Below are 27133 nucleotides of genomic sequence, written 5' to 3' on the forward strand. Positions count from 1 at the left end.
TCTTCGATGAGGCATTGCTAAAACTTCTGAGGGAAAACGAGTGAAGACATCATCGAAGAAGTCCGGGAACCAAAGTCGATAGTATTCATAAGCCTGATACTCCTACATTATTTCTCTCCTTTAGGGAGAGAGTGCGGTACCAGGAACCTCCCTTCTAGAATTAGTGGTGAAAGTTGTCCCAGAATGCGAAGAGACATCAGCGCACTCAACACTGGAGAGTCGTTAAGGCATCTTGGTACTCGTTTGGGTGTTCTCCTCACGACTTTTTACCTGTGCTCGGTTTTATGCTGGGATGTGTAAGAGCAGAGGGTTGTTCCATAGCGGGAAAAATCATGGGATTTCATAATTCTCGTACGAACGGAGGATATGTACTGGTATTTTTGGTGGAAGGGCACTACCCTTCATTTCCACTCATCGGATCATTCTCTCTCTCTCTCTCTCTCTCTCTCTCTCTCTCTCTCTCTGTTGCTGGATTTCAGACACAAGAAATATTCTGATCTTTGGATGTGATGTGTGCCGAGGAAGAAGTCATTGAAACATGGAATGACTGATCTTACCGATTCTCCAGAGGATAATCTCTCTCTCTCTCTCTCTCTCTCTCTCTCTCTCTCTCTCTCTCTCTCTCTCTCTCTCTCTGTTGCTGGATTTCAGACACAAGAAATATTCTGATCTTTGGATGTGATGTGTGCCGAGGAAGAAGTCACTGAAACATGGAATGACTGATCTTACCGATTCTCCAGAGGATAATCTCTCTCTCTCTCTCTCTCTCTCTCTCTCTCTCTCTCTCTCTCTCTCTCTCTCTGTTGCTGGATTTCAGACACAAGAAATATTCTGATCTTTGGATGTGATGTGTGCCGAGGAAGAAGTCACTGAAACATGGAATGACTGATCTTACCGATTCTCCAGAGGATAATCTCTCTCTCTCTCTCTCTCTCTCTCTCTCTCTCTCTCTCTCTCTCTCTCTCTCTCTCTCTCTCTCCAAAACATGGAGTGACTGATCTGTCCGATTCTCCAGACTCTCGTTGTGGTTCCTTCGCATCGTTTCGTGTGAGGAACAGTGCTGTTCAAAAATGTGATCCACGGGAAAACGTACAAGGTATAAGAGCTCGTGCTCGAACTACCACCGCCAAATATCTTAAGAGAAGAGGCACAAGCGCTGTTGGTCAGTACGCAGAGCTTTTCTCTCGTCCATCTCCTGCCATGGACTTTTCCGTACACCTCGATGACTCCTTCTCAATTTGAATTAACATCACCTCGCGTACGAATTTCAAAGGTTGCTTCGCCTCTAAGATATCTGTTAGAGATATCGAGTCTTCTTATCGCCTCCATGCATTCATCCTACGTGTACAATCGCCCACGTGCAAAATGGTTCACGCATACAAGATTCTATGTGCACACCAACTTCCACAAGCTTCTACACTCATGATCATTTACACTCAATTTTTCAAACTGAAGCGCTTCATTTGCATGTTTGTCTACGCACATGATCATTTACAAACACTATCATCTACTAACGCAATTATCCGCAAACATGAGCAGCCATAAGCTGTAGATCCACGAACACGAATGTTCACATACTTACTAGCTTTACAAGCTTAATCCTTTAACCCCCAGGCTATTTGGAAAATTCCAACCCTTAACCCCCAGGGGGTTATTATTTTCCCAGCACATTTTGCAGTATATTTTTTTTAAATTGCTCTAACAGCCTTAATTTTTGTCATAGAGAGGTCAGGTTGGTCTCATTCTCTTGGAAAATGCTTGAATTTTTTCAAAATGTTATAAAAAATATGAAAAAAAAAATTTTTATAGCATTTTTTTTGTAAGGACGTACCGGTACGTCCACGGGGGTAAAGGGATGGCTTTTGTGAAACGTACCAGTACGTCCTTTTTGGGGGTAAAAGGGTTAATTATCCACGTAAACGGTCAGCACAATCATGATCTGCATGTGCACAGGGGTCACTTGCTGCAATCCAGATTGCTACCGGTGACCAAGCGGTCTGTGAGTGCTTGAGCAGTCTCAGTTTTACCAGTTATCATGTGATTGGTCTTCTCCTCTCTCTTAGACAAGTAACGAGAATACCCCTGACTGAACTCGAATACTGAACTCGCGAAAATTGATTTTTTCCATGTAATGAGTTACGTTGTACACGTAAGTCATCTAATTTGTTCTAAGCCCTACAAAAACATCATATTAAATTTCATAATGAGGCTTAATTGTACTAACCACAATGAAATAAAATTATTTGGATCATTCAATCCCTAACCTAACTTTTAATACCTGTAAATGAAGTAATAATTTACGTTGTTCGTAACCATGAAATCTGAATCCTGAGACTTTTAAGTTACACCGCCCACCTCAACTACTCGCAGAGTCTCAGGGCAAGGTGAAAGCGGAGGTTATTGTACTCAGCGGAGGGGGCAAGGTCCAGCCCGCCACCCGCCAGGCACTATAATTACCTCGTTAAAGAGTAAACAGCCGTTCCAGTTTTTTTGTAGTCCTCCTTCTATTGAAGGTCTCAAGGTTGTATAGTTAGGAAATATACAAATTGATCTTAGAATCTGTCTATGTTTTACATTACATCATCCTTTTTTCTTCTATTTGGAGGTTGAACATTATAGCTCTCTTCTGACAGTTCTCGCTTTGACCTCTGACGTTTTCTATATTTTCTCAGAATACTCTAATGAGACGTAAAATAAACAGAGTGCGTGCTAGTGAAATGTTATTCAATATGTTTGAAAGTTCCTTTAATTACTAAAATATAACCAAATTACTATTTATTTAATTTTCATACTGGTCTTGTTAAGTTACTATATTTACTAAAGATTAAATTATTTTTACTAATTGCAATGACGCAGCAATGCTCTATCAAGCCAAATATCTATTAGAAAATCAATCCTATAATAGGGCTTGTAACTTAGAATGCAAGAAGAAATGCTTAAAGCACAGAAAAAAAAAGTTACATTTATCTTGTGATCTTTAAGTATCCAGCCATTTTTCTTCCTGTAAAGTAACGCGTTTTAAATTTTTCTGTCAGCATTATTTGGCCGCTAACGCTAAACCCTGACGTGTTATCACTTCTAGCACTTCTTCCTCCTTTCATTCCTCTCTTCTTTATTTATTTCATCATTTATTTACTAGAAAAAGCCAGTTTTACTTTTTCATTTGTATTTGGTAAAGACAAATTAGTGTACAGTATACTGTAATTTTTTTTATTATTTTTTTCACATTGTTTTTGTATTTAGATATGTATTATACAAGCTGATATTATGTGTTTAATTTCTTATGGTTCCTCTACCAGTCATTGTATTGCTGTATATTTTATATGCGTATATACTGTATTCCTTGTTTCATTTAATGATATAGAAATGTTAGGATAAGCCCAGATGGCAATTGTCAGTAATGTCAGTTGATAAGGTAAGATTTCAATTGTATATTTCTGATTTCATTCATAAATTTGCAGGACTAACAGCGCCCCCTGCCAGATCTGTTTGTACCACATGCTCCTGCCAGCGACGCCACCCGCCAACGAGAACTCCTGGCGGCGGAACCGACTCCGCAATGAATTGAGAAGTACGTTTGTTGAGTGACTCTTAAGATTAGTTGTACTAATTTGTTTATGTCTATATCAAAACCTTTAATAGTCATCGGGAGTAATTCTGTAGATTATTTGTATGTGTTTAAGAAGAAGCTTTGAAAAACAGGTCGTATTCAATTGATATTCAAGGGAGAGTATCCTGCCTCTCCAAATGTTGTTATTCTGTACGGGAGTTTATACTCTATATGCATCATCATCATCATCATCATCATCATCTCCTACGCCTATTGACGTCATGGGCCGCAGGTAGATTTCGCCAGTCGTCTCTATCTTGAGCTTTTAAATCAATACTTCTCCACTCATCATCTCCTACTTCACACTTCATATTCCTCAGCCATGTAGGCCTGGGTCCTCCAACTCTTCTGGTTCCTTGTGGAGCCCAGTTGAAAGTTTGGTGAACTAATCTCTCTTGGGGAGTGCAAAGAGCATGACCAAACCATCTCCATCTACCCCTCATCATGATCTCATCCACATATGGTACTTTAGTAATCTGTCTTATAGTTTCATCTCTAATCCTGTCCTGCCATTTAACTCCCAATATTCTCGTGAGGGCTTTGTTCTCGAAATATATTGGATATTGTTTCATTGTCATACCACGACTCATGTCCATACAATAACACCGATCTCACTAAACTGATATCTAGCGTAATTTTTATATGTAATTCCAAGCGCTTTGATTTCCAAATTTTACTTAACCTAGCCATTGTCTGATTTGCTTTTTTTCAATCTTTCATTAAACTCAAATTCTAAAGACCCTGTATTAGAGATCATAGTTCCTAAATGTTTAAATGATTCCACCTCATTAATTCTTTTTTTGTTGCTATATGTCTATTTTAGAAAATGCCATAAATTTACCACATAATTAATTTAACCCTTTTATCCCCCAGGCTATTTGGGACTTTCCAACCCTTAACCCCCAGGCGTTTTTTTTTTTTTTCAAGCACATTTTGCAGCATATCTTTTTTAAATTGCTCTAACAGCCTTAATTTTCATCATAGAGAGGTCAGGTTGGTCTCAATCTCTTGGAAAATGCCTGAAGTTTCTCAAAAAATTATCAAAAATATGCAAAAAAAAATGTAAATAGCAGTTTTTTGTAAGGACGTACCGGTACGTCCATGGGGGTAAAGGGATGAGTTTTGTGAAACGTACCAGTACGTCCTTTGGGGGTAAAAGGGTTAATATAACAATATGTAAGCTTTCATAGTTGGAGTGACCTTTAGACTCAGTACTGAGCAGTTTCTCAAATACAAAACTTGTTTGGTTATCTATAAGCACGAACATCTTGTTACACCAGTCATATTGAATTGCAATTCTCTTATTTTATCGGCGAATCATCTAATTATTAGAAAATTCTCGACCAAAACTTAATGCATTTTAGATCTCTAAAGAAATTGTGTGTCCACATTTGTTTTATGGTATATTCTGAATATAGTACAATAATTGATGAAATATAATACTATATACTTTAATAATGGTATTAATAATAATCTGAATCCACGTCTTTATCATTGCAATTTAAAATGCTTAATAGTTGTACTGTTTGTCTCCAAATGTGAATTATTGATTTGTTCTGTTAGAATGTCGCATTATAAATACTAAAAATTTTTATATATTTTATATTTAATTTATAGGTAACTTACAGCAAAATACATTTATTTTTAATTTGAATAGTGAACAGTTTTAAAATACTTTTACGTCTTTTTTCATTTTGTCACTTGTTAGGAAAAGCAGATGTGAATTTTAAAAATTGTTGTTATGCTTTGCAGTAAGGTAATATTGAAGTGGTTATAATTGATATGAATCAGATTAAAATGCAGAACTGTCATGAGAATCATTTTATAAACGATGATAAGGTCTTCAATAAGAGTTAATTCACTATATGTTGAGGACTTGCCGCCAGATACAGTGCTAGTCTTTTCATCACTGCCGAAACCTCTCAAGTTCCGAGAACTGATTTTACCGACGCAATCCCTTTTTCTTGCAGCCCTTCGTTCGGATCCCCCCGAGGGAATCGAAGCGTCGCCCCTGGACGAAATGTCGCTTCACTGGCAGGCCTCTATCCGCGGCCCGGCAGGATCGCCTTACGAAGGGGGAACGTTCTTTCTCTATATCCAAATTCCTCCAAGGTGAGTTTGTTCTTCTGTTCATGTTTGTTTCTTTACATTTCAGTTTCATCCTTCAGATGTTTTGTTTCTAGTTGCTGTACGTCTATGTTTATCACAGAAAACAAAATTGTTTACGGAAAATAAGTCAACGTGAAATAAAAAAAAGATGTGCAGAAACAAAATAATGTATAAGGATTTCTTATGATAGATTTATTATAATTCCTGAATACAGTACCTCCATTAAATCAGTATTTTAATCAGGCTGTAATCCAGTAGACAGCCCAATGATCTGGGTGTAATTTTGATAAACGTACCACAAACATAAATCGATGGTTAGAGAGACATGAGAAATCATCATTGAAGAATAGGCTTTAACTGTATTTATATGATTCAAACACTATTTATGAGACTAGACTTCTTTCGAAGCCTTCAATAACCCGAAGGACTATCATAACGAGTACCGCCCATTTCGACAGCTACCCCCTCTGTCCGCCCATCGTGCGGTTCATCACGAAGATCTTCCACCCGAACGTGTCTCGGCACGGCGACATCGGCATCGACTCGATACAGCACAACTGGTCGCTGGCTCTCACCATCTCCAAAGTTCTGATTTCGATTCAGTCGCTGTTGACGGACCCCTACACGAAAGTACGTATCTCAGGGATTTCAATACAGTACACAAAGTATTAACATTTTATTTTTGCATTAACCCTTTTACCCCCAAAGGACGTACTGGTACATTTCACAAAACTCATCCCCTTACCACCATGGACGTACCGGTACATCCTTGCAAAAAAATGCTATAAAAATATTTTTTTTTTCATATTTTTGATAATTTTTTTTAGAAAATTCAGGCATTTTCCAAGAGAATGAGACCAACCTGACCTCTCTATGACAAAAATTAAGGCTGTTAGAGCAATTTCAAAAAAATATACTGCAAAATGTGCTGGGGAAAAAAATAACCCCCAAGTTGGAAATTTCCAGAGCCTTGGGGTAAAAGGGTTAAGAAACGTCTTCAAACAATCATTCTTTGTCTTGTAAACTTTGTGATACTGGAAAATCATATTTGATTCATGATTTCAAACTGTCAAGACCAATTAACATTCCATTTGACCCTTGTCTTTTGCGTTAGACGTACAGTATTGTGAATAACTAAAGAGTAGAATATTACAGATACTGTAATTGGAATGCTATTTTTGCCACCCCTTATTTTAAAAGATTCAGTTTTAAATCAAGGTTTCTCTTGTAGTTTATTTCCTTGTTTCCTTCCTTCACTGGGCTATTCTTCCCTGTTGGAGCCCTTGGCCTTATAGCATCCTGCTTTTCCAACCAGGTTTGTAGCTTAGCAATTAATAATGATTATAATTAGTAATGTTTCTAAGATTTATATGCAATTTGCTCACAGGTATGCATGGAACCGGACATAGGGAGATTATACGAGTCAGACAAGAACCGCTTTGAACGCGTAGCCAGAGCGTGGACTCACCGGCACGCCATGCACGACGGCTTGCGACCCGACACCCCGCCAAACACGTGCTCGAGCTTATCACAGGTAAATGGAATTGCCTTTTTCCTCATGCCAATCCATCGGTTTACGTTTGCCAAATCCTGACGGCAGGATTGGGCTGTTGTGAGCTGATGGGTCAAGTTAGATTTGCGTTACTTATATCTTTAAATAAATGAAGTATTGAGATACAGTTGATGGTAATTAATGCTAAAGCTGTACTTAGGAAGAGAACATATACAGTACACCATTAGAGAGAATGCCCTTTTTGCGCATTGCAGTATATTGTCAGACAAGTCTTTCAAATTTTGAACTATTAATAATTTCAATATTTTTTATTGCAAATGATATTTTATTATATTAAACATGGCACAGTGTGAAATCAAACTTTTATAAAGTCAGGCTCAATAACTAGATAACTTTTCTCTCAGTTTTCTCAGAATCAAGTAATTTTCACATGAACTGTAAATAGTCTCCAAATTGGACGGCATTGAGATCATTGAATTAGTGTGGTGTTATGCACATATACCATTTTGCAATTATGAAATTAGACAAGAGATGATTATTGTCGCTCTGTCAATTTCATCTCGTAATTTCTGCGTCCACGGAGCTTTTTCAAGAATGGATTATGTAAGGTGTTGTTCACCCATAGAAATTCAAGCTTGCTTTTTCTCCCTTTACGCCCAATTAGTCATCAACCTGGCCTCGCAGCCGCTAAGCAAGAGACACTTATGTCTGCTTTTCATTTTCCCATTTTTTATCTTATTTTTTTATGAGTTTCCAGCATGAGAGTCTGTATCTTTGTTTGTCTTATAAGGTAAGGATATATTTTTTTTATGTCTTGTATTCCAAAATTTTCAATATTAAACTTAGCCGGTGATCATATAGCTGTCAGCTCTGCTGCCCGACAGAAAAACCTAAGGACAAAATACGCCAGCGATCGCTATACAGGTGGGGGTGTACATCAACTGCGCCATCTGTCGAGCAGGTACTCAAGTACTCCATGTCAACACAGAACCAATTTTCTCTCTGTCGTGCCACTGGCAAGACCTACTAAATACGCTGTTACTAACTGGATTTGTTTTCACAACTATTTGGTGAAGTACACTATTCCAGTTTTGAGCTTTCGCTATGCAGGGGTTTTATCTTCATCTCAAAACTTGAACTCGTTTTGGATAGATTTAATTATGGTGACAAAGAGAGTATGGACTCTCTTTCACTTTTAAATGGCCGACCCTTCCCTTAGACGGAAGTGTGTTTAGGTTTTTAGTAATTTTGCTTAACACGTTATAGATCTATATATTTTATATCTCTCCGCCTTTATTATGCCTCTTCGATTAACTTTCCATTTATTATAAACATATAAAAATAAATTTTTATGTTTTGTTTATATGCGACCTTTCCTGATAGTAGGCGGTCCTAACTTGGAACCGAAGTTAATCAACGTTGAGCCCGTTATATCGTATTTAACCTTTAAAGAATTTAAAACTTTTTAAATTTAATGTTTTATGAAAGAATTTCTTTGATAGTCTCGTACTGTTTTCAAAGATGAACTAACGTTTAGTTTTTTAGACTACGCAGTTGTTGACGTTCAGGACGTTCAACATGCGCTCTATCGTTACGATAGAGAGAGAGTGTATCACGGTTTCACTTTGCAGTAAGAGTAAACCGATTCTGACGTTTCGTTCATTCTTTCTTAGCTTAAATGGTTTAAATTCTAAATTAAAGGAACTTTTTATTTGGAAAACCTTTCAGTTTTTTCCTTTAGCCAAATAACATGTTTTGACAATATATAATTGGGCTCTTCTCTCAGGTGCGAAATCAAGAGAGAAAGAGAGAGAGAGATAGAGACGGAGGGAGAGAGAGGAGAAAAAACGTTTCGTTCAAGCGGGTAACGTTGTTCTCGTTTTACTCTCCTCCCTAGTCGCTGTACGGGGAAGAAGGTAAAACGTTTCTAGGGTTTTATTCTTGTCCCCAGGCTATGTGCGGTGAGAGATTGTAAACGTAGTTTATTTGAACTAGTGTTTAGTCTCTTTCCCAGCCACTGAATTCTTTATCTTTATATATGTTTTCTGTTGCATTATACGACTGTTTTTGCAATTACTACCTTTTAATGAAGGGTAGGATTGCGTGTTTCAGGTAGAAATCAGTAAAAGTTTCGATTTCAGTGAAATAAGTGCAAAACAGAAAATCGAAGTGATAAAGTGATATGCGCAAAGTGTTACAGTGTTGCGTCCGAGGGTTCGTCTGTTCGTGCCTGTCGTTCACCTAGTCCGGGACCTCTTGCAAGCTCCCAAGCCCAGGGGAGAAGTAATGTCGAACGACTTATGGGTTCGTCAGGCCTTGATCAACGAACAGGCGTTTTTCCCTCCGTGGTTTCGGGCGTATCTACCCAAGATCGCCCCACCCACACAAAGACGAGAGAGCCCATTTACTTCTCGTCTGCGGAAGAGGTTTCTCGTAAGAAACCTTGGACCAAGGTCTCGCAGCTTATTAAGCGCAAGTCGGTCCCTTCCGCGCAAGTCCAACGGCCCAGGTGTAGCCACTGGGTCAGTTCGGACTCGCTGCAGTCTTCCGATGACTGCACACCTCTTAAGAGAGGTAAAGCGGTACCGCAACAGGCAGTAACACCGTCTGTTGCCGCACCTGCTCCTGTAGACCCTAAGTGGTCTTTGCTACAGTCTATGCAGACACAGTTAGCATCTTTTTTGCAGGAGTATCGTGCGGAGAAGGTTGACGCTGCACCCGTTAGCCTACAACCAACCACGGTTGTGCGCCCAGCAGACGCTGAGGCTGCCTGCTCCCACACTCCAGCTGTGAGAGCTCCTCCACCCATGCGCAGTCGACCCTGCCAGACGCATGCTGACGTTCACAGACGCACGGAACCCTCCGTTGACGTGCGTGTGCACCACAACAACAGGAGGGTGGAGTTAAGCTGCCGTGTTTTGACGCGGTGCGTCAGCCTCCGCAACCCACTGTGGTTACCGCCACTCGCCAGCAGCAGACTAGTCAGTCAGGAGTAGAGGCTTCCCCACACAGCTATGGTTGTTGCCAGCTCACAGACTGTCAAGCAGTTACTTGACGTTGCCTTCTGGTCTGCTACTAATGCACCAGTGCTGTATGTCCTCACGCACCTGTTGTGGTTGACAGTTCAGTTTTTGACAGTTCACAGACTGTCAAGCAGTTACATGACGTTGCCTTCTGGTCTGCTACTAATGCACCAGTGCTGTATGTCCTCACGCACCTGTTGTGGTTGACAGTTCAGTTTTTGACAGTTCACAGACTGTCAAGCAGTTACATAACGTTGCCTTCTGGTCTGCTGCTAATGCACCAGTGAGACCCTCACTGAGATAACCTAGCTTTTCTCGGACAAGGTTCCTGTAGATGAGAAAGTGCTGTTCTCCCTCCTACTGATATTCCTTTGAGGACTCTGTCATTTGGAGAGGAGCCTTAAGCTGCTTAGCCTCCTATGGACTTTTAATTAAATCATGATGATTTTTTAAGGATCTTCGTCCGGATCTTGTAACTGCTGCTCCTCGTTCGCCTAACGTCAGAACTTACACTAGGCCTAGCTACTTCGAAGCCGTTGTTGTTAAGCTAGTGCTCTCTCGCTCTCCTAGAGAGCGTTACGTTGGCTAGGCGACTGGTTTTTGCACCAGGAGGAGTTTTAGGGATACAGCCTTTGATTTCCCTTCTTTTAAACTGGCTTATAGAGCGAGAGTCTGATAGGACACGAGAGAAGTTCTCGGCTTGGGAGTTCATGCCTCTGCCCAGATAGACTTCTCAATTCTGGTAGACTCGCCCTGGCGCCTAGCCAGGAGACGCTCCAAGTTGTTTACAGGTCAACTTCTCAACTTTTGTCGAGCCTTTGAAGTTTTGCTGTACTATTATGTCACACATAACAAGGCTTCCAGGGATGGTAAATGGTTCCGCCTCAGTCGCTAACCCCGTCTGTTGCCACACCTGCTCCCGTAGACCCTAAATGGGCTTTGCTGCAAGACATGCAGTCCAAGCTTGTGTCCTTGATAGAGGACTTAAATTCGGAGAAGAACCTTCTGGCCAACAACCTTCCAACCGGTTGGTTGTGCGCCCTGTTGACGCTGAGGTATCCTACTCGCGTCTGCCAGTTGAGGTGGTTCCTCCACCGATGCGACCCAGTATGGGTTGCCAGTCGCACGTTGACGTTAAGCGACGCTCGGAGGTGGTTGTTGACGTTCAGTGTGTCACTAGGAAGACGTTCAACAACCAGCAGAGGTGACTTGTTGTGACGCAGTGCGTCAACCTCAACAACCCGGTAGGGTGTTGACTGCACAACCCAGACAGTCTAGACAGTTTCGGGTTGACGCTGTACTTCCTCGCGCACCCATGGTTGTTGACAGTTCACAGACTGTGCAGCAGTGCCATGATATTGCGTCCGGCTCCGTCACGCATCCACCAGTGCGACCGGATTCAGCGAGTCAGACGTTGCCCACTCCGTTGCCGTTTCCTCATCAGTTTCGGATGAGGAACCCTCTGATGAGGACGTTGCTGAACAAGACGATCAACCCCCAGCCCTGCTATCCATCCAGAAGATGCTGAAGAAGGAACGCTGCCCAGTCAGGCTGTGGATGAGTCTGGTAGGGACACTGTCATCCGTGAATCAATTTGTGTCACTAGGAAGACTACACCTCCGTCCTCTTCTATACCTTCTAGCTTTTCACTGGAAAAAGGACAAGACGCTAGAAGCGGTCTCGATCCCGGTTTCCGGAAAGATAAAGTCTGGTCTGACCTGGTGAAAGGACTATATCAACCTTAGAGAGGGTCTTCCCCTGACTGTTCAGACTCCCAACCACGTTCTCTTCTCGGACGCATCGGACGTAGGCTGGGGTGCGACATTAGACGGTAGGGAATGCTCGGGATTATGGAACTCGAGTCAAAGGACAATGCATTTCAACTGCAAGAAGCTACTGGCAGTACGTCTGACCTGGAAAAGCTTCAGGTCTCTCCTTCAAGGCAAAGTGGTGGAGGTGAACTCGGACAACACCACGGCTTTGGCGTACATCTCCAAGCAAGGAGGGACCTACTCTCTGACATAGTACGAGATCGCAAGGGACCTCCTCACCTGGTCAAGAGGTCTAGACATTTCACTAGTAACGAGGTTCATCCAAGGCAACTTGAATGTCATGGCAGATTGTCTCAGTCGGAAGGGACAAATAATTCCAACAGAATGGACCCTCCACAAGGATGTATGCAAGAGACTTTGGGCCACCTGGGGCCAGCCAACCATAGATCTCTTCGCAACCTCGATGACCAAGAGGCTCCCAATATTTTGCTCACCAATCCCGGACCCAGCAGCAGTTCATATAGATGCCTTTCTACTAGATTGGTCACATCTAGATCTATATGCATTCCCTCCGTTCAAGATTGTCAACAAGGTACTGCAGAAGTTTGCCTCTCACGAAGGGACAAGGTTGACGCTAGTTGCTTCCCTCTGGCCCGCGAGAGAATGGCTCACCGAGGTACTTCGATGGCTAGTAGACGTTCCCAGAACACTTCCCCTAAGGGTGGACCTTCTACGTCAGCCACGCATAAAGAAGGTACACCAAGGCCTCCACGCTCTTCGTCTGACTGCCTTCAGACTATCGAAAGACTCTTGAGAGCTAGAGGCTTTTCGAAGGAGGCAACCAGAGCGATTGCTAGAGCAAGGAGAACATCCACCCTTAGACTCTACCAATCGAAGTGGGAAATCTTCCGAAACTGGTGCAAGTCAGTATCCGTATCCTCGACCAGTACCTCTGTAACTCAAATAGCTGACTTTCTCTTATATCTGAGGATAGAACGATCTCTTTCAGCTCCCACTATCAAGGGTTACAGAAGCATGTTGGCATCAGTCTTCCGTCACAGAGGCTTAGATCTTTCCAACAATAAAGATCTACAGGACCTCCTTAAGTCTTTTGAGACCACGAAGGAGCGTCGTTTGGTTACACCTGGTTGGAATTTAGACGTGGTACTAAGATTCCTTATGTCAGACAGGTTCGAACCGCTACAATCAGCCTCCCTGAAAGATCTCACCTTTAAGACTCTTTTCCTGATATGCTTAGCCACAGCTAAAAGAGTCAGTGAGATTCATACCTTTAGCAAGAACATCGGATTCTCATCCGAAACGGCTACATGTTCTACAACTTGGTTTTCTAGCCAAACACGAGCTGCCTTCTCGGCCTTGACCAATATCGTTCGATATTCCAAACTTATCGTATGGTTGGAAATGAACTAGAAAGAGTCTTATGTCCTGTAAGAGCTCTTAAGTTCTATTTAAAAACCTTTACGAGGCCCGTCTGAAGCTTTATGGTGTTCAGTTAAGAATCCATCTTTGCCTATGTCAAAGAATGCTTTATCCTATTTTATCAGACTGTTAATACGAGAAGCTCATTCCCATCTGAATGAGGAAGACCAAGCTTTGCTGAAGGTAAGGACACACGAAGTTAGAGCTGTCGCAACTTCAGTGGCCTTTAAACAAATTAGATCTCTGCAAAGTATATTCGACGCAACCTATTGGAAAAGCAAATCAGTGTTCGCGTCTTTTTATCTTAAGAATGTCCAGTCTCTTTACGAGAACTGCTACACTCTGGGACCATTCGTAGCAACGAGTGCAGTAGTGGGTGAGGGCTCAACCACTACAATTCCCTAATTCCATAACCTTTTTTAATCTTTCTCTTGAAATGTTTTATTATTGTTTTTGGGTTGTCCGGAAGGCTAAGAAGCCTTTCGCATCCTACTTGATTTGGCGGGTGGTCAAAGTCATTTCTTGAGAAGCGCCTAGATTAGAGGTTTTGATGAGGTCCTTTAGTATGGGTTGCAACCCTTCATACTTCAGCTCCTAGGAGTCGCTCAGCATCCTATGAGGATCGCGAGGCTCAGTAAGGAAGACGTACTTAAAAAGGCAGAGTAATTGTTCAAGTCGACTTCCTTACCAGGTACTTATTTATTTTATGTTTGTTATTTTGAATAACTGCTAAAATGAAATACAAAATACTTAGCTCATAATAATGTCAACATATATGCTGGTCTCTACCCACCCCCCTGGGTGTGAATCAGCTATATGATCACCGGCTAAGTTTAATATTGAAAAATGTTATTTTCATTAGTAAAATAAATTTTTGAATATACAGTGAACCCTCGCTACTTCGCGGTTCGACCATCGCGGATTCACCACTTCGCGGATTTTTTTCATAACCCATATATATACAGTAATATATATATATATATGTATGCATGTATTTATGTATATATGTAGGTATGTATATGTGTATACATATAAATATATATATATATATATATACACACACACACATATATATATATATATATATATATATATATATATATATATATATATATATATATATATATATATATATATATACATATGTATATATATATATATATATATATATATATATATATATATATATATATATATCTATATATCTAAAGTAGGAAGATGTGATGTAGTTCTAAGGGAAAAGTATGGGAAATATGTCTGGGTAATAAGCAAAGCTCTACCTCCAGTTTGTTTCTACATTATGATCAGAGATAAATGTAAACAAAACATTGGTTGCCATTTTTTATCGTGCTTTTTAGCATGTTTAGGAAATGCATGATATAAAATCACCTTTAATATTTGTGCCTGTTTTAGTTTAGGGTACTGTAGTACATGCATTAAGTGTTCTGTACATTAAAGGGTAGTTTGTTAACAGTACTACGTACAAGGGATGGTTTTAAAAGTCTGAATATACATGTTGAATAAATAGGTAAATATGGTGTCACTACTTCGCGGATTTTCACCTATCGCGGCCGCGACTGGAACCTATCTACCGCGATAAACGAGGGTTCACTGTACTTACCCGATGATCATAAATTAAAGGACCCACCCTTCCTCCCCAATAGAGACCCAGTGGGCCGAGGAGAAAATTGGTTCTGTGTTGACATGGAGTACTTGAGTACCTGCTCGACAGATGGCGCAGTTGATGTACACCCCCACCTCTATAGCGATCGCTGGCGTATTTTGTCCTTAGGTTTTTCTGTCGGGCAGCAGAGCTGACAGCTATATGATCACCGGGTAAGTATATTCAAAAATTTATTTTACTAATGAAAATAACATTTTTGTTATACATATTGGTTAAAATATCTTGTACTCACAATGCACATTAACGAGTTAATATAACAATTTTCAGTATTTGGCTGTAAGCTGTAATTCTGTAGTAATATCTTCGAGAACCTGGTTCAAAATCGACAAGGAAATATTTTCACGCCGTAACTTCTGCTACAGGTGCTGGATGTAACTTGGGGACTTCTCAATCATCCATTTACTGTAGTTATACATCCAAAGACAATAATGTATGCTCAAGGGACATGGAAATTGACTGAGCACGTTTAATCCTATTGTCTACATTGTAAGAGGCACCTGTTGAACCCGCCTTACTGATCCTTGGAGACTGGCACTGGTATTAAAGACGATAGGTCACAGTCCCGCGGAGACCTGTTGTTGATCTTGACAGGCCAGGAGTAAGTACAGGTGCATGGTCGTGTACGTTTCAACGATAGTCCTAAATCAACGAGATAGTCTGAGAGTATGGGTAAAGCAGAATCCTACCTCGCTACCTCCGGAGAAGCAAGGCGTGAATTGGATGCATCTTAAGTTGGTCCTCCTCTCTCAAGAACGTAGTACATCATCCGGAATCCTCTGACCTGGAATCTGGAGCTATTTCCGTTGCGTTTGCCTTCCAGGAAGACCAATGGCTCCCATTAAAATTCTGGTGAGACTTCTGAACTTTCTTCCTGCCACTTTGTCAACCCAAAAAGAAGGTAAAAAGGTGGAAGGTTCTGGTGGGACAATCTTGGAATCGACTTGGCAGGGACAGCTGCAGACAGGTCTGACTGCAAGGTCATTGGCAGCGCCACTAACAGCCACAACAGCTAGATTACACAGAAAAGAGCACTTAAAGGTTCAACTTGTCAGTCTCCTGGAAGGCCAGGGAAGCTTTAGTAACTCATAGTCCTCTGGCGGAAACTTTCGAGTCTTCAAAGGGGAGGAGACTTCACAGGGAGGTCCCAGGAACAATCCCGACCCTCACAGAAAGATAGGAAACAGTACGTCCATGTACACGACATCTCCTCTGTTCTTGCACATGCTTAAAATGTGCAAAAGCATATGAGGCAACAACTTAGGGGATATAGTAAGAAATCATCACCCCAGAAATGTGTTGACATGATGAAAAAAATAAAAAATCGGTGGGTCTCCCTTCCCCCTCACTCACCAACGCACACTCACCTTGAGTGTCAATGATGGAACCATCTATGGCCGATGAGATTCCAATATTTGCAAGAATTAATATTTTACTAAGAATAACACTATTTGATAAGTTTCGGTAAGAGTAATTATGACTCCTCGCTCTTACTAAACTGACGTCTCTTCTCTTTCTAGATGGAGATTGAGGAAGGCCTTCCGCCGGCGACGAGTACCAGGAGTTGAACAATTTCATCCGAGTAGAGGACGTCGGATCGCCGTTTTTACATAGTTTAATCGATATCCTTCTTAAGTGCGATGTTTAGGTTACGAAAGATCAAAGCAGAATAGTTTTTATACTTTTCAGTGACAAACGTCGTTTTTTTCCGAAGGTAAAGCTTTTCACGATTGTAATTTTTTTTTCCGTTCCGATCTCATTGTAAACATTAGTGAACATTTTACCAATACTGTACAGTAATCCCTCGCCATATCGTGGTTCACCCAACGCTCCCTCGGTATGGAGTTATAAAAATATTACGTTAAAATTTATGTCATGGACTCCTTTATGTATCGTGGGTTTCTGATGGCATATAAGATTTATATTTTTCATATGGTATTTCAATTATATTTTGCTATAAATATAGATAGTCATTTTTAGGCCTAAAGATTAATAAGGTAAATTACATTGATTCCATTCATAAGTAAAGTAATTCATCATGTATCTTCTTTCGCCACCAAATCATAATAAAGTAACCTTTTTTTTCTTCCTTCTCTTAATCCCAACTTGCAGTTCAATAAGATAAGATAGCAGAAGAGAATATAAAGATAATAGTATCATTACCAATAAAAAAAGAAATGATAAAAAACAGCTGTTTTTTTTATGAACAATTGATTTGGATAACAACAGCCGTTTTGCATTTCAACTTTCGTAGTCCAGTGAACAATTACCATGCTTGTCTTGAATAATGTTAAGTACACTATTGTATGAGTGATATATTATTACATTGCTACCGAAAGACTTTGAAGAAAAAGTCAATAAGTCGAAGTCTATAAGATTATCGTGTCACTGGCAACGGTGATGAAACACTTCTAAACTTCTACATATTAAAATTGACAGTACAGTATATGAAAAACATACTTTTATATGTTAAAATAGAAATAATAATTGAACTGTAGTTTGCCTTAATCAGCTGATTTGGAAAGCGTAGACGGTACTCTCAAGTAGCTTACAAACGTAAACTTGGGAAAAGACTTGTACAACATTTGACGTCTTTATTTGATAATACAATTCTATTATGTGAATATTACAATCATTATTATTGGATACAGTTAAGGGAAACGTCGGTGAAATTAACAACCTGTTTATTTCAAATACATCTGTCTGTTTTGGCCATTGTAAATGGACATATAGTTTGGTCAGATTAAAACTTTTCATGTAAGGATTTGTCCACTGTAAAAGTAAGTTTTAGCCTATAAAGTTTTCTAAGAATGTATAAGGGTTTTATAAGAGTGTTAGGAGGGCTTATAAAAGCTAAAATTTATGAAGAAATTAAAAGAATACGAAAAGTCTTTTTGAAATTTAAACAAAATATACCGTGGATTTCTGTATTTACTTAGCGTCTCTTCAGCTATCACGGGGAGGCCTGGAACGAAACACCCGCAATTGCCGAGGGATTACTGTAGTTGATTCTATTTATGAAAATGAATTACCAAAATATGATAATGAAAGAGATGTTTATGCCTTTGGTTATACCACAAACCTGTATTTAATATTTTCTAAGAAATGCTGACACCGCACAACTTGTTTGTGAAAGAAGACAAGTGTACGAAAAGCACTTGTGTAATATGTTTCATTTTCACAATACAGGAAAAATACAGTAGTTGGGTTTCATTTGAAATAGATATCAGAGTATTACAAATGTCATATTTCTTTCTGTATTAAATGATATAGTATTCACGCTCATCCTCATTTCAAAAGATTCATTTTGTCACGAAGCTTTACTTTTGACAGCCCATTCCCGCATCGCCGGCAAATCCCAGGTACGTTAATCCACTTGGAGTAGGAGATCGAATATTACAAGCTGACGATGATATGTTAGTGCGTCGGCATGTGGACCCGTAGGTACCAGGTAGCTACAGTAATTGAATCGTATCTTTATGTAGTCTGAAACATCTGCGACAGAGTTATGGTCCCAAGAGCCTAAAGTTAAGAAAAGTCCTTCAAATTTTTGGGTGACTGTCTCATGGTTGTTAACCCTTTTACCCTCAGGCTATTTGGAACTTTCCGACCCTTAACCCCCAGGGTTTTTTTTTTTCAAGCAAATTTTGCTGTATATATTTTATAAATTGCTCTAACAGCCTTAATTTTTGCTATAGAGAGGTCAGGTTGGTCTCATTATTTTGGAAAATGCCTGAAGTTTCTCAAAAAGTTATCAAAAATATGCAAAAAAAAATGTAAATAGCAGTTTTTTTGCAAGGACGTACTGGTACGTCCATGGGGGTAAAGGGATGAGTTTTGTGAAACGTACCAGTACGTCCTTTGGAGGTAAAAGGGTTAAGTATAGATGACATACAAATGTAAATTTTTTTATTCCTATGGTTTTGTTTTTCAGTTTTATGTATTTCATTCCTATCTAGCTTTATTATACACTATTAATATTATTATTATTACTTGCTAAGCTACAACCCTAGTTGGAAAAGCAGGATGCTATAAGCCCGAGGGCCCCAACAGGGAAAATAGCCCAGTGAGGAAAGGAAACAGGAAAAATAAGTTATTCCAAGAAAAGCAACAATATGAAAACAAATATTTATATATAAAGTATAAAAACTTTAACAAAACAAGTGGAAGAGAAACAAGACAGAACAGTGTGCCCGAGTGTACCCTTAAGCAAGAGAACTCTAACCCAAGACAGTGAAAGACCATGGCACATAGGCTATGGCACTACCTAAGACTAGAGAACAATGGTTTGGTTTTGGGGTGTCCTTCTCCTAGAAGAGCTGCTTACCAAAGCTGAAGAGTCTCTTCTACCCTTACCAAGATGAAAGTAGCCATTGAACAATGATATGCTAGGGTAAATGTTTGCTTAGTTTCCCTTGATTTATTTAAATACAGCACCCGTCAGGAAGTCTGTTAACTTTTGCTGCTCGAAGTGCCTTGTTATTACTCCTTTTAGGGCCTGCAATGGGCCAGTTTTCAGTGGACAGTTGCTGCCACTGTTTTGTGACGAGACATGTCTGTAGATGCCCGCTCACGGGTAAATATTGGCCTGTACGCAGTCATGTGGCAGTCATTGCAAATACTCATACTTTTATGGTAACAACTACTTCCTCTGGAGTAGATCTTCTCTTACTGTAGTACATTGCAGTTCATGTCCCTGGTTTTGTAAGGCATGAAGTCCAATTTGACTTACTGGAAGTGAGCTGTAACATTTTCAACATCACCATTGTCTTCTGCTGTGTCTGTAGTCTCTTATTACCTACATATCTTTTTGCTGCTGTTATTTTCATTTGTGTCCTCAGAATATATTACAGTACTGTATTCTGTATGTTAATAACATATCTTAGGAAGGATTAATTACTCTGTGTCTTCTTGTAGGTTTGGTAGTACATTATTTCTGATATTGTTGATTTCATCTAAAAATATTCCTCATCATCATCAGTAAACATCTGTTCACTGACTCTTCTGTTTACAGTTAATGGGTTTGTCATCAGTAATATAGTTTCAATTTAGAGCATAGTTGCTATTCAATAGAATATGTTATTAACCTTTATATTTATATAGTTTTTTATTTTGTAAATGCAGGGTATATTTGCAGGGTATGTGTACACTGTCTGGGGGAATAGCGGCAACTGAAATAGTCGCGGCAGGAAATGTTTTCTTGACTTGAAAGGGTCTCCTAGGCTTCTTGCCTTTAGGTTGAGGTCCTTCTCCAGGGGTAAATTTCCTCTTAGAGGACATACCCCATTTCTGCGTGAGTCTCTTGTTCTCTCGAGTCGTCCTGTACATGACTTCTTGAACCACCTTTTGGGGAAACAGATCTTTCCCCCAGAAGTTGGAGTCAATCAACTTTTTACACTCATGCCCAGCAGTTGCCACTGCTAGGATGTGCTCTCTGCAGGCTCTCCTGGCTAAAAAGAATGCATGCAGATCCCGATGTAAGGTAGCCAAATAGGTGTTGGCCAGAACTGGGAAGAGGTCAGATTTTTTTCTAAGGAATAGATCACATGGTGACCGTCCTAACACCCTCCAAGGATATCTGGCACTCGTAATTCTCACCTATGAAGATGACTGACTGTGGGGTTATCCATTCACGTAACCATTTTTGCCATGTAGAAAGTCTATTCATCTTTTCAATGGAATTTCCAGTTTCTATCTTTATTCATTTGTTAGTTATGATACGAGACGTCAGCATGAGTAGATTGGCACGCAACAAAAGTCACGAGTTTGACAAAGATTTTGTCACAGTCGGGATCACTAAAGGGTTACGCTGTAAGACCAAAGCTACTTTTACATTTAGGGCGGCCAGCAATTCTTGTTCGAACTACGTACGCGACATAACTCGCTTTGTGCTTTTAATAGCGAAAAGTGGTATCTTGCATCTCAAGAAAATCTTTATTTCGTATGAATGTCATGTCCTTGTGAAGTCTGGCTCTCTTATTGCTTTCTGCTTCTTGTTTTTAACTGTATGCGCAACTCTATTCTTTATAATGTACATCTTTGCTCACCCATTCTCTATGTTGGCTATTCTTGTTTGTTATTTGTACATCTGACCCATGATAGGTTGCTCTCGTGTCTCATTTACTGTTTACTGTGACTCCTTACCATGGGCAGTTGATACAACGTACAGTACTGTTCTAAATATGGTCATACAGAGTTTTGTGCTTACACACTGTGTACCTTTGGAGGTGTGTTATAACCGTTAATTCATTCTTCTGGCATATCTCATTGGTTGGAGCCTTTGGTCATAATAGCAACCTAGGTCCTTATCATAATTGCTCAGGATTTTCTGTCAATGCTTCGGCAATAATTGCTAAGGCATCATCTTCTCCTGAAAGTAAAGTAAGTAAGTAGTCTTACTACTACTTTGAAATGAGGCACCACAGGCTTTTGCTGTTGTCTTTGAACGTGTTGGTCATAACAAACAACGCCTTTTTATTCATTGTTTTCTATTTTTTCAATGTTCCCACAATCATTATGTTGTTTTATGATCGCCAAGGAACCACTATGGACAATATGGGCTGCTAATTCACCTCTCTTCATTGTAAAATTTGTTCTCCGCCAGCACTTGCACGTTTTCTGATTGCTTTCAGCGATGGAATATCGCTGATTTACTTCCAGCCATCAATGGAACAAACCTCGTTGTTTGTTTGAGTGGAGTTTTTTGTGTAATGTCCGACTATATCAGTTCATTCTTGGACTCGAGTCGTTCATCGATGAACGTCAGTGTAGGATTGTCACGGTGGCTCCAGTTATTGAATTTGAGCCAGGAATTGAATTAACGAAAATTTTACTCACGGAATATATATTCAGTCGTTAATTTCCCTGAGTCCTTATGAAACTGTGGAGTAAGAAGTCTAATAGTTTTAAAACTCTTTTATATTGACCCTTTGAAAAATTAAAATTTAACACTGAGGTATTGCAATATGGAATTATATTTACCAAATCTTTTTAATGCTCTCCTGTAAATATGTAAAAAAACCTCAGTTATTTTGAAAAGTTCTAAAGGTCACAATTACTTGTGTGCCCTCAGGAGACACACGAGGGTTAGATAGCTACCTGGAACCAATGGAACATTTTGCACTTGGACTAATCTATTAGCGTCATCTAGTATTCCTCTACAGGTAGATTGAAACGGCTAGGATTTGCACACGGTCAAGTAGGCTAAGTTGAAGTGATGGGTGTTTGGTAAAACGGATTTTGAGCGAAGCGAAAAATCTATTTTTGGGTGAGATAGCCATGTCCTCCTGATGGAAGGTTCCTTTAGTAGCTCCCTAAGGGTATATATGACGTGTTTGTTAAAAATAATTCTATCTCACATTTTATATAGAGTTGTGTTTTTTTTATATTTTCTGCTTCTGTTAATTATTTTATTTTTATTTTCTCATGTGCTATTTCAGTTTATTCTTAAGCTTCTCATTTAGTTTTTACTTGCTTCCTATTTTTATTTTAATTCCTGTTCTCATTTATGAATACCATATACTATCTCACGCCTTGATTCATGTTCATTTATATATAATAAGGGAAGTATAAACTTTCATATTGTATCCTTTGCATAAAACTACATTTCGTTCATTCAAACCGATGTCAAAGACCTCAACTTTTAGTTGGAATTATTAATCTAAAATCCCCATTTCTCTTAGAGAACCTCCTCAGTTTTTTCCTCGCTTCCATCGGTTTTAAGAAGATGATCCGAGAACGACGAACGTCAACATCGGCTACGATGGACTCCTTTTAGGTTCAGATGTAATTATGAGCGGAAAAAATTCACTTTAAGATGTGTGCGCCTAAGCAAAGTAAAGTAATAGGGACTTTTGTGTAAGACTTTGATTTGTAATTATGTTTTACGTTTGTTAATCGGACACATTTTGTGGAGATGCCTTACTGGATTAGTCGAATTTTGGGATTTGCTGGATTTAAGTAGTTTTAGGTAGAATATGCCCCAATAATCATGGATAATAACTCTTTTACCCCAAAGGTAAGATTAAATTTCGAGCACATTTTGCTATATATTTTTTTTTCAAATTGCTCTAACAGCCTTAATTTTTGTCGTAGAGAGGTCAGGTTGGTCTCATTCTTTTGGAAAATGCCTGAAGTTTCTCATAAAGTTATAAAAAACCATGTAATAAACAGTGTTTTGCAAGAACGTACCGGTACGTCCTTTTGGGCGCAAAAGGGATAACTTATAATAATCATTCATATAACTAATACGAACTTAATTTACTCTTTTATTATGTAAAGAAAGTAGAGTATGCTACCATAAATAGTCGATCGTGAATGGTAAACCACTGTAACCAAATACTATACATCTCCATCTTTCGTCATTTTTAACATTTCCTTCTTAACGCTCTGAGGATCCGATGACGCTTTTCACGTAGCTACTTGTATATAGGAGATTTATTCCTCTTTCTGATGATATTTTCAGTTTCTATCTACCTTTATTCCTCTGTCAGCTACGCTACAAAACGTCAACATGTGTAACTTGAAATGTTACGTCATTGCTCACCATAAAAGAGTTTGCAAGTCACGGCCCGGATGACCAGAGTGTTAAAACTGTGAATGTCACCATTGATAAACATTTTACAAATGATAAACAGCAAAGGTGAAATTTCATCAGCTTAAACCTAACTATTTTTTTATACTAGCCTAGTGTGGCTAACCATGGCATATGACGTACGTACCAATATAAATCATACGTTTTCTGTTGTGTATATTTTCTGTTATGTATATTTCTTAGCTTTTTATTAAGCTGCCTAATTAAGATAATAAAGAAAATACTGAATCGAATATTTCTTGATTTCATTATCCTTGGTGAGAGAAGGCTGTTGGAGAATCAGACCTTTAGTTATTGTCGTCATTGACCGGGTCCTTCCGTCGTGCGTTCAGAATCAGAGGAACCGCGGGCTTGGTTTCTCGAGGGAACCCCACTCAGAGGTTTCCGACATCTGTGCGTAATCACGGATCGTTGCCCTACTTCTGTCAAAAGGGTAGCGGCCAACGTAGGCAATCATGGAGTGGAAACCAAGACACGAGTTTCTCCAAAACAGATTTGTTGGTTCTTGTCGCGAGGAGAACTGCCATAGTCGACTCTGATGAGGATTTTTGTTTGCTCATCAACCTCTGAAACCTTGGGCTCATTGGTCAATTATTTATGGTTAAAAGTAACAACAAATCATTTGATAAAATTGAATATTAAGTTAACACTTTCAAACTGATGTTATTCATCAAGAATTTTCAAGATTTTGAAAATTTCATGTTTATTTGTTTTGCCCTTTAGTTCATCCGGAGAAATTACTTTCATATAGCAGTACTCAATAGTCATGGTTACATATACTAATAGATCATACCGTTATCCAAAATTCATGTTGAAGTAAACAAATCTATTATATGATTACAGTACATTGGATGAGAAAAACTAATTTTATACAGTACACTATGAAGTGTGAAGTAGATGATGAATGGAGAAATATTCATTTAAAAGCTCAAGATAAGACGACTGGCGAAATCTAACCGAGGCCCTTTGCGTCAATAGGCGTAGGAGGAGATGATGTTGATGGTGATGATGACACTATGTCAAGAAGAACTTTGTTAGAATAATGTTTTTGGATTCACGTATCTCAGAACATTAGATTACAATCTTTCGTTCACTTGAATAAGTACTTTTGGATTAATTTCATAGAGATTTGAATTTAAGGAAACCACCGTGTCACCTCTCCGGACTTTTGAGCGTCGAGCGCGGTGAAACGTTACTAATGGATCCAAGTTGAACAGCTAAGTAGGAAGGGATTGGACGCTGTTGAGATCCTTTAGTAATTTCCACAGTGTGCCTTTAAAGACACACTGTGAGTGATACTCTACAGCGAGTCTTTTTATAAATTTTGACAATGATTCTAATTTTCATTTTGATCAAAGATATTAAGTATAATTGTGTTATAGAAACTGTTGTGAAACTGTTATGTAAAATACCTCAGTTGGTGTTTTTCGTCGACACGTGTGATCGTTTATGATTTTGAAAGAAGCTCTTAGACACTGGGCAAGTTATAAATTACGCACAGGCAGCTCTTCCGTTACTTTAGGCTCCTCGTAAAAGAGTTGAAAGGTCTCGTAACAAATTTACTTTTACTTCGGAGTAATAGATTTGTGTTTACAGCAACTCGTATATTGCAAATAATTTATTATAGTAGAAAGTCCTTTCAACTCAAGAACAGTTACTTGCGCTGAAAATTACTCATTAAACAAAGGGAAATTTGTGTATAATGGAAAAGTAATTGAAAAGAGAATTTGCATGTGTGATGAAGTCCCCGACAATATCCCGGTACTTGACTTGCCTTTTTTATGTAAGTCTTCCAGTGCAAAAGTAAACGGCTTAGCTTGATATGTACAATACAGTATTATACAGTAGTTTTAGCCCAAAATGATAACTATTATCATATGTAATGCTTTATGTAACATGGTACAGGAGAATTGTATGATAATAAATGAATTACTGTATTATTTCGGTGACCCTTTTTTGCAATTGTTATTGCCTCCTTGAAGCGAGAGCTTTTCCGTCTCGAAGCGAAATGGAAGCAATTCTGTCCTGTCGAGATAATGACTGGTATCTCCAGGCTCTGCCAGATGGAGTGTATATCTCACGGGTCTAGACGGGAAGTATCCTCGTTATCTCTTAGTTCGTGGGGACAGGTACTCGATCTTTTTGTCTGTTCAGATATGATAGGTTTATATCATTCAGAGGGATGTCGATCGTTGAGAGACTTAGGTTAATGAGATTATGTTATTAGTTTATTATTTTGTTCTCTTATTCTTTTAATCCTTCGTTTTCTTCTGTTTCTCTAAACGACATCTCCTTTTGTAGGCGTGAGTAGAGTCCTTTGGTGTTTGGAGTTCGTGAAGCGGTTTGAACGAAGAAGAAGGTTGGTAAGTACAGTGAAATAGTGTAATAGGTTTTGACAGGAAGACTATATTTGTATACAATATTGTACTGTAGGTTTTTTTGTTGCCTGTGTGTATGTTTATGATGTTCATTGTACAATGTATTTACATACAATATATATATATACAATATATATATATATATATATATATATATATATATATATACTATATATATATATATATATATATATATATATATATATATATATATTTATATGTATATATATATATACAGTGAACCCTCGTTTATCGCGGTAGATAGGTTCCAGACCCGGCCGCGATAGGTGAAAATCCGCGAAGTAGTGACATCATATTTACCTATTTATTTAATATGTATATTCGGACTTTTAAAACCTTCGCTTGTACGTAGTACTGTTAACCCTTTTACCCCCAGGCTCTTTGGAAATTTCCAATCCTTAACCCCCAAGGGGTTATTTTTCCCCAGCATATTTTGCAGCACATTTTCTTTAAATTGCTCTAACAGCCTTAATTTTTGTCAGAGAGAGGTCAGGTTGGTCTCATTCTCTTGGAAAATGCCTGAATTTTCTTAAAAAATTATCAAAAATATGAAAAAATAAATTTTATAGCATTTTTTTGCATGGACGTACTGGTACGTCCATGGGGGTATAGGGATGGCTTTTGTGAAACGTACCAGTACGTCCTTTGGGGGTAAAAGGGTTAACAAACTACCCTTTAATGTACAGAACACTTAATGCATGTACTACAGTACCCTAAACTAAAACAGGCACAAATATTAAAGGCGATTTTATATCATGCGTTTCCTAAACACCTAAAAAGCACAATAAAAAATGGCAACCAATGTTTTGTTTACGTTCATCTCTGATCATAATGAAGAAACAAACCCATTTAGTGTACACATATATGTATAGGTTAGTTTTTGCATCGATTGTATTGATTATACAGTATGTTGATTTTGTTATTACCAATGTTTTACTTAATTTTTCTGAGGACTTCCAAATGAAATGTTTTTCTTTATGACGCCGCCTGAAA

The 27133-nt window shown here is 38.9% G+C and overlaps 1 protein-coding gene across 1 annotated transcript in view; it reads left to right on the plus strand.

The window, feature by feature from the left end:
- The window catches only part of morgue (modifier of rpr and grim, ubiquitously expressed), a 38560-nt gene extending 14584 nt beyond the window's left edge, over nucleotides 1-23976 (plus strand). The window contains exons 5-9 of the mRNA XM_068348984.1: nucleotides 3462-3571; nucleotides 5581-5722; nucleotides 6178-6349; nucleotides 7107-7253; nucleotides 16669-23976. Of these exons, the coding sequence (XP_068205085.1) occupies nucleotides 3462-3571; nucleotides 5581-5722; nucleotides 6178-6349; nucleotides 7107-7253; nucleotides 16669-16716 (619 nt within the window). The 3' untranslated portion in view covers nucleotides 16717-23976. The remainder of the gene's footprint in view (nucleotides 1-3461; nucleotides 3572-5580; nucleotides 5723-6177; nucleotides 6350-7106; nucleotides 7254-16668) is intronic.
- The last annotated feature ends 3157 nt before the right edge of the window (nucleotides 23977-27133 follow it).

This window comes from Palaemon carinicauda, chromosome 25, assembly GCF_036898095.1.
Source record: "Palaemon carinicauda isolate YSFRI2023 chromosome 25, ASM3689809v2, whole genome shotgun sequence".
Classification (NCBI taxonomy): domain Eukaryota; kingdom Metazoa; phylum Arthropoda; class Malacostraca; order Decapoda; family Palaemonidae; genus Palaemon; species Palaemon carinicauda.